This window comes from Microtus pennsylvanicus, chromosome 14 (genome assembly GCF_037038515.1).
Source record: "Microtus pennsylvanicus isolate mMicPen1 chromosome 14, mMicPen1.hap1, whole genome shotgun sequence".
In the NCBI taxonomy this organism is placed as follows: Eukaryota; Metazoa; Chordata; class Mammalia; order Rodentia; family Cricetidae; genus Microtus; species Microtus pennsylvanicus.
The window spans coordinates 38,762,340-38,775,129 of NC_134592.1; the positions used below are offsets into that span (position 1 = coordinate 38,762,340).

Consider the following 12,790-nt stretch of genomic DNA (forward strand, 5'->3'; position numbering starts at 1 on the left):
GGCAGGAATAAATAATAGAATGGCATCAGGGGCAGGAGGCTGAGAAATCAGATGCTAAACCCTACGTGCAAAGCAGAAAGAGTGAGCAGGAAGTACAGCAACCCTACACACAGTCAAACTCCATCCATAGTGATGTACTTCCTCAAACAAGGCTGCGCCTCCTAATGATTCCATAGTTCCCCCAGACAGTGCCACCAGCTGGGGACCAAGTGTCCAAATACCTGAGCTTAGGGGGGACATTTCTCATCCAAACGAGCACACAGACATTTAGTTTACTCTTGTGTGCTACGGATTCTTCTGCTGTGAGGTGGGTAGACTCAGTGGTCTGCCTGGCGGGTGGACAGCTCTCTAAGACTCACTGAAGGACTCCAGGACATATGCCAGACCTTGGCGTATCTCCCATTTCATAGCCGTGTCGCACCTGAAGACTGATATTGCTGCACATTGTCATCACAGTCCTAGCTGGAGTCCTCCTCTCCTCTCTTTCCTTCTCTTCTCTTTTCGCCAGGCCTCTTTCATCTTTGTTTTCAGGCCCTAGGGCACTTTGAATGGAGCCTCGGGCATTTTCAAACTTCTCTGAAGGGAAGCTGAGAACTGTCCTGAAGCATTCTTGAAGTTAATACTGTGAGCTTTCTAGATATTTCCAACGTTTCTAAAACTCTAGGGAAATTGTATGCAGATGCTCTCTGACTTGCGATGGAGTTATAACCCGATAAACCCATTGTACGTTGTCCATATCATAAGCAGAAAATGCATTTGCAGGGGGCAAGTGGGTATCAGAGCTCGCTATGCAAGCAAGAGGACCTGTGTTCAAATCCCCCAACACTCACATAAAAACCAGGGAATATAAGTGTAATTGTATTCCCAGCATGGGGATGGGGTGGGACAGAGACAGGCAGCTGGCTGTGCCAGCTAGCTAGCCTAGCCAAAACTGGATCGGGTCATGTGTGGAACTGTCTCAAAAAATAAGATGGGGGAAGGGGAAAACACCTGACATCATCCTGTGGCCTTCACATATGCACACAGGGGTGCATGCCCCCATACACACATGCACACACATACCTCTCTCTCTCTCTCTCTCTCTCTCTCTCTCTCTCTCTCTCTCTCTGTCTCTCTCTCTCACACACACACACACACACGTATGGTCATGCATGTGGCATTAGTCTTAGCTGCTCTGGAAACTAAAATAGGAGGCCCACTGTACCAAGCGTCAGAGACCAGTCTTGGCAGCTCAAAGTTGCCAGTCACCTAGCTTAGCAACATGGCAGTCTTTAGTGTTGATTGTTAACCTGTGGTCACACAGCTGATTGGGAGCTGCAGCCTGCTGCCCCTGCCCACCACCACCACAGTACCATACCTGATTGTAGCACAAATAATAAAAATCCAGAGACAGATATGGGGGTTCAACCTGAAGATCAGAAAAAGCACATCAGCCAAGCTCTTACCTCTAGTAAATCTTCAGACTGAAGGAGAGCGAACTCCTGTTTCATCCCGATTTATATTTCTCTCTAGTGCTGGGATTAAAGGTGTGCACCACCACCACCCAGCCTCTATGGCTAACTAGTGTGGCTGCTGGGGTTAAAGGTGTGTGCCACCACTGCCTGGCCTGTGTGGCTGACTAGCGTTGACTAGTGTGGCTGTTTTGCATTCTGATCTTCAGGCAAGCTTTATTTATTAAAATACAAATGAAATATCACTGCATGTGATACTTCCAGCTCAGGCAAAGGACAACATTCAAAGCACAGTTCCTACTAAATGCATATTACCTTCCCACTAGCCAAAAGCCTAACCATCGCAGATCCAAGGGCGTTCATGTTTACCTGAAGTCTAGTTGAACATTACATATGGCTAGGATCATATCATTGTTTGACTCTTGTGAATCAAGGAATTCTGGTTCTCTGATAGATATATTGTTGCCAGATGCGGGTCCATGAATCCCAGGCTAACTACAAAATAAACCAATTATATTTTCTTTATTATAAGGGACAAACTCACGAAACAGGAACAAGAAGTCCAACCTCAGTTGTGTAGCGTGGGAACCACAGAGACAGAGCAAACCTTGGGCGGGCCAGTAGTTTTTTTTTTTTTTCTGGGTACCCAAAAGGTCACGCCCTAACCTGGTCCCACCTCTTAAAGATCATTGGCTGACAGAGATTCATCAATACATCTTGAGTAAAATTGGACAAGTTATTTTTGTTTACCCACAATAGGTAGATACGTTTTAGGGGATGGCAGGTAACAGGAGGTCTGTGGGGAAGACTCGTAAGAAATGTGGGCAAGGGGCTTCTGTGGGAAGAGTTAAAGACAGCATGGTATCTGGGTCCCCTTGGCCTTTGTCTCCTCTGGCAGATGGCAGGACTTCCAGGCCGTGGTGTCGGAGCAGAGAGAGGCTGTGGACTCGGCTCTTCGGGTGAACAACTACTGTGTGGATTGTGAGGAGACCAGCAAGTGGATCGTGGACAAGACGAAAGTTGTGGAGTCTATCAAGGATCTGGGGCAGGACCTGGCGGGGGTCATCTCCATCCAGCGCAAGTTGTCAGGGCTGGAGCGGGATAAGCTGGCCATCCAGGACCGTGTGAGTGCGCTACAACGTGAGTCACAGCATTTGATGGAGTCACACCCTGAACAGAAAGAGGACATTGGCCAGCGGCAAGCAGATGTTGAGAAGCTGTGGAAGGGCCTGCAAGATGCCTTGCAAGATCAGGAGCTCTCCTTAGGTGAGGCCAGCAAGCTGCAGGCTTTCCTGCAGGAGCTGGATGACTTCCAGGCCTGGCTGTCGATGGCCCAAAAGGCAGTGGCCTCTGAAGACATGCCTGAATCACTCCCGGAGGTTGAGCAGCTCCTACAGCAGCATGCAGCCATTAAGGAAGAGATTGATGCGCATAAAGACAATTACCACCAGGTCAAGGCTTCTGGGGAGAAGGTGATCGAAGGCCAGAGGGACCCAGAGTACCAGCTTCTGGGTCAGCGGCTAGAGGGCCTAGATACCGGCTGGGACGCTCTGCGCCGGATGTGGGAAAGCCGAGGGCACTCCCTCACCCAGTGCCTGGGCTTCCAAGAGTTCCAGAAAGATGCCAAGCAGGCTGAAGCCATCCTCAGCAACCAGGTAGGGAGAAGCATACAGGGCTTGGGCACAGGATTCCCTCGGGAGACTTACTAGTGGTGAAGGCTTCATGGTCACCTGTTAAAGGAAATCCTCTCTGCTCCTTCCTCTTCGTGTCACTTTCTGGTCTTATGTCCCAAACTGTCTTGTTTTGGGGCCATTCTGAAGCTAGAGAAGTGAACCTTGCCCTGCATTACTGCCCTTCCCTGTAGTTTTCACCACTGGCCATGTGCCCTGCCTCGGGTGGGAATGGAAGGCCACGCCTGGGGAGTAGAACACTCTCTTTGCCCTGTTCTAAGGGTGCACTGCAGCCTGCACAAGCTGCCCGTGGTGCTTTTGCTTAGCCCATCCTCAGGCCTCCTCTGGAAACCTTGCTTTAACAGGAATACACCCTGGCTCATTTAGAGCCTCCAGATTCCCTGGCAGCAGCAGAGGCTGGGATCCGAAAGTTTGAAGATTTCTTAGGGTCTATGGAGAACAACCGCCAGAAGGTCTTGAGTCCTGTGGACTCTGGAAACAAGCTGGTGGCTGAGGGCAACCTGTATTCGGACAAGATCAAAGAGAAGGTGCAGCTGATTGAAGACAGGTACTCCCCACCCCGAGGACCGTGAGGCTCTGTGCTACTAAGGTTGGGGTGCCGGGCAAGGATGCCAGACTTGGTACTAGTGTGACTTCCCTTGGCTTCTCAGGCACAAGAAGAACAATGAGAAGGCCCAGGAGGTTACAATTCTCCTAAAAGACAACCTGGAGTTACAGAACTTCCTCCAGAACTGCAAGGAGGTGAGGCCAAGAGTTGGGTGTTTCTTTGATTTCAGTCTGAAGGGCTCGAAAGAATGAGGCCATAGGATTCCTGTCTCACCCAAGACTAGTGACATCTCATGAACTGGGGACTCGGGGTACTCAGCTTGACATTCCTTGCAGCCTTTCATTCTACACTTCTTCTCTGCTCTCAACCCCCAAGTCTGAAGTCACCCTTTTATTTACCCGATCTAGGACCATGTTCTCCAAGAGTGGTCTGAGAACATTCTGGGTTGGAATGACCTAGGGTCTAGACAGGGCTATGTGCAAGGATGTCTGATCCATGTTTCCATCCACACAGCATCCCACAAAGGACCCGACCATAATGCCCTGGTGATGCTGACTTGACATCCGTTAATACTTTTGAGCATCTTCATTTTGTCCTGGGTCCTTAAATTATGGACTAATTCTGGGCCCAGGGACAAACAGATTGTTAGGCCCCCTGAGGGCAGATGGATAAGAGCCTTAAGGGGAAAGTCTGCTGATGGAACTCCCCACATGCAATGAATGGGTCTGTCTCTGGCACCCCACTTGCTCTCGTCTTAGGACTTCCTCTCAATCCATATGACTTTGTTTCCATTTGCCTTTGCCTTTGGTACAGCCATCTTGGAAATACTTCACACACAACTGTCCCTTCCCCTTTTTAATTGTCATTGCTGTTAACCTCTTCCTGATGTAACATCTTCTTGGTGTTTATTAATTATTTATCACCCATTGTCTGGATGGATTTATCCACCTATCTATCTAGTAAGAATATACTGAGTTATTGCAGTATCTCAGGCCTTGTCCTAGGGCCTGGAACTATGGAAAGAGCAAACTGTCTCACAACCACACACACTCTAGTGAGGAAGACATGGGTATCCCATTGACCTCCATCTGCAGCAAGCCGTGGGAGACCCTGCAGCAAGCCGTGGGAGACCCTGCAGCAAGCCGTGGGAGACCCTGCAGCTAGCCGTGGGAGACCTGAAGCTAGCCGTGGGAGACCCTGCAGCTAGCCGTGGGAGACCCTGCAGCTAGTGGTGGGAGACTCATGATCCTTCCTTGCCAAAGTGGTACACTCAGGAAACAGGGCTTACCGTTTCTGCCCGCAGCTTACTCTCTGGATCAATGACAAACTGCTGACATCACCTGATGTCTCCTATGACGAAGCACGCAACCTTCACAACAAATGGATGAAGCACCAGGCATTTGTGGCAGAACTGGCTTCGCATCAAGGGTGGCTTGAGAACATTGATGCAGTAAGTAGAGGAATGAGCTCAGATGTGCTCCCGCGGCTAGGGCGGCATTCATGGCACAGACAGTCCCGAAGCTTGCTGGACTGTATAGAACTTGGCAGTGAAAATAAAACAACCTCCTCTAAACAGTAATGAAGGCTTTAGTGTTCCTGCTGTAGCTAGACTGGTAAAACCCGGTGAGAACAATTAGGGTTCAGTAGCCAGTAGCCAGGGGGCAGTCATTTCTGCTAGCCTTCCAGTACTGTGTTCCCTGTTGTTTGGATGGGCAAAACCACCAGGAAGCAGCTATTCACTGCCCTTGCGGATGAAAACATGGGGCCTCTGTATTGGGCTTTCCAGTGGCACAGGCCAGAGTGTGGCAGGACTTACACCTGGGAATCATGGTTCTCCCCGCTGTGGCTGTCTAGTAAGAAGTGGCCCAGTGTCCGCCTGAAGCCAAGTGGTTAGGGCTTAGCCTCGGGAGCCAGACTGGCTTCTCTTCTCTGCCCTCAGCTCTTCCTCTCTAAAATGGGGACAGTAGCTCTTAACAATTGAGTTGTGGGCATGGCATGCTTGTAGACAGATAAAGCATTTAAGATAGTGTTTGGCAATTGTGAGGTCATTGATAATATTGACCACTATTAATACAATATTTGCCTAGAGCCAAGTTCTATTCTACTCTCCACACCCAAACCACAGACATTTATACAGGGAAACATGGTCAGGCAGCCCCAATGACCAACTTATTCCTGAGGCAAAAACACTACTTCTGGAACTTGTAAGGGGTTCCCATGCTATGGCTACCTGGATCTGATTTATTTGTTAGTTTATTCATTATTATTGTTGTTGTTGTTGTTTTATGAGATAGGGTTTTGCTCTGTAGCTCAGGATAGCCTTGAACTCATGATCTTTCCTGCTTCAGCCTGAGTTGATAGATTACTGTTGTGTACCGCTATACCTGACTCCTGGGTGGATTATGATGTTCTCTTTTTTTTCTTTCTTATTCTCTCTCTTTCTTTTCTTTTCTTTCCTAGGGGAGGAATAACCAGGAATTAAACCTCTACCATATAGCTAGATTCTCCACCCCCATTTTTGTTTTTGGGGGTTTTTTTGTTTTGTTTTGTTTTGTTTTTTTGAGACAAGGTCTCACTAAGTTGCCAGAATTAGACTTTAGTTCATTTCGTACATCAGGCTGGCCTTCAGCTCACTATCCTCCTGCCTCAGCCTTCTGAGTGCTAAAGTGATAAACCTGTGTTAGCAGCCCTGCCTCCTAAATGAATCTTGAATTTTTCTTTGAGTATCAGTCCCTTTTACTGGGATCCTTCTGAGTCCTTTGCAACAACACTGCGCTCCCTGCCCCACACGGCCTTGCAGAGTTCAAAGGGTGTTTGGGTGGCGCCTCACCCAAGGTCTGTGTCAGTTCCTAGCCTTACCAACTTCCCTTCAGGATTTCTCTTGCAAACACCTGGAGTGGGGCCCCTCAAAGGCCACTTAAACCAAGAGTGAGCTCTCCTTCCCCCACAGGAAGGGAGGCAGCTGATGGAAGAGAAACCCCAGTTCAAGGATGTGGTGTCAGAAAGGCTGGATGCCCTGCACAAGCTCTGGGATGAGCTGCAGACGACCACGAAGGCGAAGACTGAACAGCTCTCGGCTGCCCGGAGCTCCGACCTGCGCTTGCAGACCCACGCAGACCTTAACAAATGGATCGGCGCCATGGAGGACCAGCTGCGATCAGACGACTTGGGCAAGGATCTGACCACTGTCAACCGGATGCTGGCTAAGTTGAAGGCATGTGAAGAGGCGGTAGACTCAGAGTGTTGGAGTAGAAGGGATCTTAGGGAGCCAACCTGAAGCCTTAAAGTAAGCGCTCCTTCTGTTGGTATTCTGCAAAAAATGGCTCCTGATTCGGAAGCCGGCTCCTACCCTTTTGCAATGGGCAGGGCAGGAATCTAGTAAAAAGATGCATGCGAAATAGAAGGGGGGAGGCAGCCATGGAAACTTCTTGGAGGAGGCTGCACTTTAAAAGTGGATGGAAGATGGGTGGGTGGAGGGACAGCCCCTGTTCAGGTGTCACAGACAGTACTGACACTGGTCCCTGTGTCCCAGCGAGTGGAGGACCAAGTGAACTTGCGGAAGGAGGAGCTGGAGGCACTTTTTGCTGAGGCACCCTCGCTGGGAGCGGAGGCAGGAGACACAGACATGAGCATCGAGAAGCGGTTCCTAGATCTTCTAGAACCTCTGGGGAGGAGGAGGAAGCAGCTGGAATTATCCAAAGCCAAGCTACAGATCAGCCGGGACTTGGAGGATGAGACGGTACGTGGGCTACAGCCTCTCTCCCCATAGAGCTGAGGTGCCAGCTGCCACGGGGCTAGCTGGTGCTGTCCAGAGAAATCTTGGCAACGGATGACTGGTCATCTTGCCCTTACCTCGTAGGGTTGCTTTGGAGATTGCACTAAATAGAAAAATCAGGACAGGTCCTTTGTGAATGGTAACTTACAAGTCACTGTTAGTACTGGTCAGTCAGACCGTGGAATCAAGATCCCACTTTGGGAAAGGGAGCAGGTTATTTGGAAACCTAGTTTGAAACATCTGTCTGTAGAATGAGGGTGTTGGGAAGAGCCAGGCAGCGCCTTGTCTGGCTCTTTGTGGGTGTTCGGGAAAGGGGTAGCTGTCTGGGAATATTACCTCAGCTGTCTTCCTGCCTTCTGGTCTCTGCAGCTCTGGGTGGAAGAGAGGCTGCCACTGGCTCAGTCCGCTGACTATGGCACTAATCTGCAAACTGTGCAGCTGTTCATGAAGAAGAACCAGGTGAGTCCCACCTCACCAGTGCATCTGCCCCTGCTTGTTCCAGCCTGGCCCCCAGGGGGTCAGCCTAGCTGCTCTGCAGAAGGCTGGTGACAGCAGATTATTGCTCCTGATGGTTGCTTTCAGTCCCCTAACTTCATAGGAAGTTGCAATGCAGAAAGGGCAATGCTTAAAGTGGCTGCAGAGCGTATTCTGGGAGGATCACAGATGAAGGAAGCATCGTGTTACTTGGGACTCTACTAGGCTCAAATGAGTGCCTGGCTTGAGGGGATGGGGTCAATGTGCTGCCATCGTCCTATTTTGGGTAGCCTCCCAAGAGGATGCCACCAGCACTGAAGCACTGCCTAGCCCTCTCCTGGGGCTAAGCTTGGCATATGCAGTGTCCTCGGGGTATAGACCCTGTTCTTCTGGACACGTGACCATCCCTGTGCCAATGAATTTCGACCCTTGAGTCCCAGAAGCAAGCATCTGCTGATCCACTCTCTTAGAACAGATTAGGTACTTCCTGCTGAAATTCTGAATTATAGGCAGGCACCAAGCACTTTCCCTGTCGGGGCTGCAGAGGGAGCCTAAATCCTAAGAAAGCCAGCTGTGTGGGATCGCAGTAGCTTCATGCCTGGCTTGGGGTTGGCCACAGACCTTTCTACAGAAAGCAAGATTCTGAGTGTAAAGTACGATACACACTCCAGCCATACTTCTCATGTACATTGTTTGTTATTCATGTATGTTTAAGTGCTGGAAGTTGGTGGTCTGCTCACACTCTGCCCTCAGGGCTCCTGTCTTTAAATGATTTTAAAGGATTTGAGGAAATTGTCAAGAGGGAGGAAACAGGTCTAAGGAACCTAGGAGTATACACAGAAGCTACAGCAAGCCTGGGTCTCTAGGATCCAGAAAGGGAATCACGTATCAGGGCGTCCTGAAGAAAAATGTAATCCAGTTACTGCAGAGCAAGGAAAGGGCCATCTGGGCTCAAACAAGAAATAATAATACACAGTTCAGATCTGAGACATGGAAATGGAGAGAAATAAAAGCCAAAGCTTTCCCCGAGGGGTAGCCATCAGCTTGTTCTTTTACCTGGAACAAACAAAGAAAAATACTAGTGATGGCAGTTGGCCAGTTTGAAGTCCTTCTTTCCCCTAGCACAGACACCTGGAATCTAGCTCCAGGATGCAGCCATAGGGAGTGGTTCAGAGCATGGTTTAGCCTGCGGATGCAGCTATAGGGAGTGGTCCAGAGCATGGTTTAGCCTGCAGATGCAGCTATAGGCAGTGGTCCAGAGCACAGGTTAGCCTGAGGATGCAGCTATAGGGAATCGTCTAGAACACAGTTTAGCCTGCAGATGCAGCATAGTTGGTAGAATTTCACCTAGCATGTGCAAAGCCATGAGTCCGCTCCACATACACTGAGCATGTGGTGAATACCTGTAACCCCAGTTTCTGAGCATGGTGGAAGCAGAAGGATCTTGCTTTCAAGGCCAGTCCAGAGCTACATAAGACCCTGTCTCAAAAAGTGTGGGGCTAGGGTTAGGGGAGGGTGGACTGAAGGAAGAGGTGATTGGCAGTTAAGAGCACTTACTGCCCTCCTAAAGAACCTGAGTTCAGTTTCCAGCACCTCCATCAGACAACTCACAACTATTTGTATCTCCCATTCAAGGGAATCTAGTGCCCTCTTCCGGCCTCCAAGGGTACCTGCACACATGTGGTATACACTCAGACACACATAAACACACAAGTAAAAAGTAAATAAAAATCTCTTTTAGATTTTTTTTTTCAAAACACAAAGACTGTGGAATCAGCAAGATCTGTGCTTTAGTCTCAGCCCTGTCTTCACTGCATTGTGTCAACTTCTCAGGAACAGTGTTAAGACTATCACTTGCTCTGCTCTGGCATGAGGGAGAGGGAGGGGTCAGTAGACTTAGCGTCCTCCTCCGGTGAGAAGGCTATGCCTCTGAGTCCTTCCTCTGGCCGCAGACCCTGCAGAATGAGATCCTGGGCCATGCCCCACGGGTGGAGGACGTGCTACAACGAGGGCAGCAGCTGGTGGAGGCGGCAGAGATCGACTGCCAAGACGTCGAGGAGCGCCTGGGGCATCTGCAGGGCTCGTGGGACACACTGCGGGAGGCGGCAGCTGGCCGGCTGCAGCGCCTGCGGGATGCCCATGAGGCACAGCAGTACTACCTGGATGCTGGCGAGGCGGAAGCCTGGATCGGCGAGCAGGAGCTCTATGTGTTCTCTGACGAGCCCCCTAAGGTATGCTGGGATGGCAGAATCTGCCAGCCAGAGTGCTGAGCGGATGGACAGAGTTGGGGTGGGCAGGCACTTGGGGAGCCTGCAAGTTATGGGTGTGTAGGAACCTACAGACTCCTGCTCTCCTGTGGTACCCCTTAGGGCATCCCACCTCATTAAGAACACCCTACAGGTCTGCCACTCGCCACCAGTAGGTGTTCCACCCCAGGGCTCTTCATAGTATATTGTAGCTATGCTACCAGATGGGTGACAAAGGATATAAAGGGGTCTCTCAAGACTGCAATAACCCAGTTATTTCCCCAGAGAAGCCATTGTCATTTGGGGAGACTCAGAGGAATAGGTTTCCTCCTCTGAGCCAGCTTCCCAGGACCTAGGATGTTTTCCGAGGGACAGATTATTGGGGTTGGGCTTGAAAGGCAAAGCAGATACCAAGTAAGACTCTAAGGAGTTGAGAGAGGAGCCCAGAACAGCCCTCCTAGGAGTCACAGGAACAGGAAGGGAAGGCATGAAGGCTTTCCTCTTCAGCTGGGCTCCCCAGAGCTAGGCCTTAGCTTTCCAAAGAACGGAGTCAGGTGGGGCAGCGCTCGGACGGTGTGTGGTGGGACGGCGCTCTGGTGCTGACCACTGCTGCCTGGCAGGATGAAGAGGGCGCCATCGTGATGCTCAAGCGGCACCTGCGGCAGCAGCGCACGGTGGAGGAGTACGGGCGGAATATCAAGCAGCTGGCCAGCCGCGCCCAGAAACTGCTGTCTGCAGGCCACCCTGAGGGGTATGTGTGCCCCCTGGGCTGATACGACCGGGTGTGGAAATCAAACCAGGGTCCCTTTAGGTCCAAGGGGGAAGAGATGGGACCCATTTCCGCAGAACTAGAGGTTGTCCCTATTTCATTTTATTTTTTGGGTTGTGTACAGAAGTCATACAAAGTAGGCCCCCGAGACTGCATTTATAGAAAGGTCAGGGTCAGAGTGCCCCTGGTGAACTGGGAGCGCCACTTTTGAAGAGTTACCCTGTCCTAAGATACCTGAAGGTCTTGCAGCAAATCCTTAGGTGGGAGTCAGGTAACTAAATACTACCCAGACTTCACAGGCTGCCTCAGCCATGGCCCTCTCCTCAGCTACCATTAGGGTATTAGGACACACCTCCCAACATGCACTGTGTTTCCTGGGCAGTCACCCCACACATCTCCCAAGGAACCCCAAGAACTGAATCTCTGGTTCTATCCTTTTCTGGAGAGTTAAATTGGAATCACTCCTTCTGAAGCTTCATCCGTGATCCATGCTTTGTACTTGAATCTGTGAATCTGTGTGTGTGTGTATGTGAGAGAGAGAGAGAGAGAGAGAGAGAGAGAGAGAGAGAGAGAGAGAGAGAGAGGCACTGTGAGAGGTACTGGGACAGAATTCCAATACAATCCTGCTGTCTCCTGATGGGGGTGCGCTTCCTTTTCTCCCCAGTTCTTTCCCTGGGAAAACCGTTGTAATTTCTGGGGTCTGCAGAAGAGTAGGTCGTCACCTCTAAGCCCACTACTCTGGGTTCTTCTATTGTATTTTGTTTCGTTGTACTGAGATGGACCCTGTGATCTCACAACCTGCTAGGCAAGAAGGCTCCCCCAGGCCATGCTTCAGGTCTTGGTCACCTTCCTTAAAGCATTTCTTGGTTTGGCTCCCAGGGAACAGATCATCAGGCTCCAGGGACAAGTCGATAAGCAGTACGCGGGGCTGAAGGACATGGCTGAGGAGCGCAGGCGGAAGCTGGAGAACATGTACCACCTGTTCCAGCTGAAGAGAGAGGCTGACGACTTGGAGCAGTGGATTACAGAGAAAGAGATGGTGGCCTCATCCCAGGAAATGGGGCAAGACTTTGACCACGTGACCGTGAGTACCCACAGCTCTTACTTTCTTTGCCTTCCTCTAACTTCGTAGACAGAGGCCACCGTCACCCCAGACCCACATGTTCCCTCCCCTGCCAAGTGGGAGAAACTGCAGAGATGCGGTCACGCCAGTGGGGGTAACTGAAAGACAGTGGACCCTGGAGAGCATGTGACAGCCAGCTCCAGGTGGCCACAGTGGCAACCTGACAAAGTGACACCCCACGGCACCCTTGCGCTCAGCTAAATCACATTCTGTCTACCCCGTGTTCAGATGCTCCGTGACAAGTTCCGAGACTTCGCCCGGGAGACCGGGGCGATCGGGCAGGAGCGGGTAGACAACGTGAATGCTATCATCGAGCGGCTCATCGACGCCGGCCACAGAGAGGCAGCCACCATTGCCGAGTGGAAGGATGGGCTGAATGACATGTGGGCCGACCTGCTGGAGCTCATTGACACCCGCATGCAGCTGCTGGCTGCCTCCTACGACCGGCACCGCTACTTCTACACAGGCACTGAGATCCTGGGCCTCATAGATGAGAAGCACAGAGAGCTGCCCGAGGATGTGGGGCTGGACGCCAGTACAGCTGAGTCTTTCCACCGGGTCCACACCGCCTTCGAGCGGGAGCTCCACCTCCTGGGTGTGCAGGTACCTTCCACCCACTTCCTACCTGTGGGCATCTCAACCACCTTCTCCTGGTTTCTCTTCCTTGGACAGCCAGCAGCACAGGACAGAGCCCAGCAGCTCTCGGGAATTTAT

The 12,790-nt window shown here is 50.9% G+C and overlaps 1 protein-coding gene across 3 annotated transcripts in view; it reads left to right on the forward strand.

The window, feature by feature from the left end:
• Positions 1–12,790, forward strand: part of Sptb (spectrin beta, erythrocytic) — a 133,513-nt gene that overhangs the window by 97,765 nt on the left and 22,958 nt on the right. For 2 of the 3 annotated variants that reach the window (XM_075948841.1, XM_075948844.1), the window contains exons 16-26: positions 2,350–3,106; positions 3,487–3,689; positions 3,793–3,883; positions 4,993–5,139; positions 6,640–6,907; positions 7,226–7,428; positions 7,834–7,923; positions 9,891–10,169; positions 10,805–10,935; positions 11,833–12,037; positions 12,305–12,679. In XM_075948841.1, the coding sequence (XP_075804956.1) occupies positions 2,350–3,106; positions 3,487–3,689; positions 3,793–3,883; positions 4,993–5,139; positions 6,640–6,907; positions 7,226–7,428; positions 7,834–7,923; positions 9,891–10,169; positions 10,805–10,935; positions 11,833–12,037; positions 12,305–12,679 (2,749 nt within the window). Of the gene's footprint in view, positions 1–2,349; positions 3,107–3,486; positions 3,690–3,792; positions 3,884–4,992; positions 5,140–6,639; positions 6,908–7,221; positions 7,429–7,833; positions 7,924–9,890; positions 10,170–10,804; positions 10,936–11,832; positions 12,038–12,304; positions 12,680–12,790 lie in introns of all 3 variants that reach the window. The other variant, XM_075948843.1, reaches the window with a different exon arrangement.